Source organism: Pteropus vampyrus, unplaced genomic scaffold (genome assembly GCF_000151845.1).
Source record: "Pteropus vampyrus isolate Shadow unplaced genomic scaffold, Pvam_2.0 Scaffold11762, whole genome shotgun sequence".
In the NCBI taxonomy this organism is placed as follows: domain Eukaryota; kingdom Metazoa; phylum Chordata; class Mammalia; order Chiroptera; family Pteropodidae; genus Pteropus; species Pteropus vampyrus.
This window is the reverse complement of record NW_011900543.1, coordinates 3,769-5,798: the sequence shown is the minus strand read 5'-3', so window position 1 is coordinate 5,798 and position 2,030 is coordinate 3,769. Positions and strand designations below refer to the sequence as shown.

General features: G+C 63.7%; 1 protein-coding gene across 1 annotated transcript; it reads left to right on the top strand.

Moving 5' to 3' along the window:
• Positions 1-6: 6 nt before the first annotated feature.
• On the top strand, positions 7-2,024 carry LOC105310796 (protein capicua homolog). Its single transcript, XM_011386905.2, has one exon. The coding sequence runs from the start codon at positions 205-207 to the stop codon at positions 1,537-1,539; it is 1,335 nt and encodes a 444-aa protein (XP_011385207.1). The 5' UTR covers positions 7-204; the 3' UTR covers positions 1,540-2,024.
• Positions 2,025-2,030: the final 6 nt, after the last annotated feature.

Genomic DNA, 2,030 nt, shown 5'->3' with positions numbered 1-2,030 from the left:
TGCCAGGAAGGGAGCCAGGGCGGCAGCCGCAGCAGCAGCGTGGCCTCTCTGGAGAAAGGGGTCGCACCGGCCACCCGTGCCCGCACCCCACTGACGGCTGCCCAGCAGAAGTACAAGAAGGGCGATGTGGTCTGCACACCTAACGGAATCCGCAAGAAGTTCAACGGCAAACAGTGGCGGCGGCTGTGTTCCCGAGACGGCTGCATGAAGGAGTCGCAGCGGCGAGGCTACTGCTCGCGCCATCTGTCCATGCGAACCAAGGAGATGGAGGGCCTGGCAGACAGTGGCCCGGGGGGGGCCGGGCGGCCGGCTGGCATGGCAGCTCGTGAGGGCAGCACCGAGTTCGACTGGGGCGATGAGACATCGAGGGACAGCGAGGCCAGCAGCGTGGCGGCCCGTGGAGACTCACGCCCACGCCTGGTGGCCCCCGCCGACCTGTCACGCTTTGAGTTCGATGAGTGCGAGGCGGCCGTGATGCTGGTGTCCTTGGGCAGCTCCCGCTCCGGCACGCCCTCCTTCTCCCCGGTCTCCACGCAGTCTCCCTTCTCGCCAGCACCGTCACCCTCACCCTCGCCGCTCTTCGGCTTCCGTCCCGCCAACTTCAGCCCCATCAACGCCTCACCAGTCATCCAGCGCACTGCTGTTCGCAGTCGCCACCTGAGCGCCAGCACCCCTAAGGCAGGTGTGCTGACGCCACCAGACCTGGGCCCCCACCCGCCGCCGCCTGCCTCCCGAGAGCGCCATTCCTCTGGCATCCTCCCCACCTTCCAGACCAACCTGACCTTCACCGTGCCCATCAGCCCTGGGCGGCGGAAGACAGAGCTGCTGCCTCACCCAGGGGCATTAGGGGCCCCTGGTGCAGGAGGTGGAGGAGCCGCCCCAGACTTTCCCAAGAGTGACAGCCTAGACTCTGGTGTGGACTCGGTGTCCCACACACCTACACCCTCCACACCTGCCGGCTTCCGGGCTGTGTCACCTGCTGTGCCCTTCTCCCGCTCCCGCCAGCCCTCACCGTTGCTGCTGTTGCCCGCACCTGCTGGCCTGACTTCGGATCCTGGGCCTTCTGTGCGCAGGGTGCCCGCTGTGCAGCGGGACTCACCTGTTATTGTCCGCAATCCTGATGTGCCACTGCCTTCCAAATTCCCGGGGGAGGTGGGCACTGCTGGAGAGGCTCGGGCCTCGGGACCTGGACGGGGCTGCCGAGAGACCCCGGTACCCCCTGGGGTGTCCAGTGGGAAGCCAGGCCTGCCTCCGCCTCTGCCAGCTCCTGTGCCCATCACCGTGTCTCCAGCCGCGCCGACCGCTGTGGCCCAGCCGATGCCCACCTTTGGCCTGGCTTCCTCACCCTTCCAGCCAGTGGCCTTCCACCCCTCACCCGCTGCCCTGTTGCCTGTCCTGGTGCCCAGCAGCTACACCAGCCATCCTGCCCCCAAGAAGGAAGTCATCATGGGCCGGCCTGGGACAGGTAAGAGGTACTGGTGGATGGGCTGGGCTGGGCGAGGGCGGGGCCTCTCGGGAACTGGTTCTCAAGAGAGGTGATCTCCCCAACCCAGGAGGGATACAAGGGGAGGCTGGCCTTCTCTCTGTGCAGATGTTCCAGTGGGAATTCCCATGTCAGGCAGGGGACTGGACTTGGGAGTCTCAGGGCAGTGTTTTCGGAGGCCTCCTGTTGAGAATACACTCTGAGGGGTCCATCAGTCATGGAACCACTCCTGAGCAGAGCTGTAGGGGTAACAGGATAATCATGATGACAGCTCCCATGTCTGGAGGACTGGTAGGGGCGTCTCCATGATAAGCACTGCACGTGGGTTATCTCGCTGAACCCACCCCATGATGCAGCACTCAACAACATACGGGCCCTGCTCTAAGACATTTTCAAACATTAGCTCCTTTACTCTTCACAACCACCGTAACAAGTGGGCGCTATGATTATGCGCCTTTAGAGGAAACTGAAGTCAGATTAGTAACTCGCTGTCTTTCGATCACGTGCCTAGTAAATCCTGGAGCCACCCTTCAAACCCTGGGAGGCC

What these genes read in the sequence shown, in the direction of transcription:
- LOC105310796 (XM_011386905.2), top strand. Translation starts at nt 205, where the DNA reads ATGAAGGAGTCGCAGCGGCGAGGCTACTGCTCGCGCCATCTGTCCATG.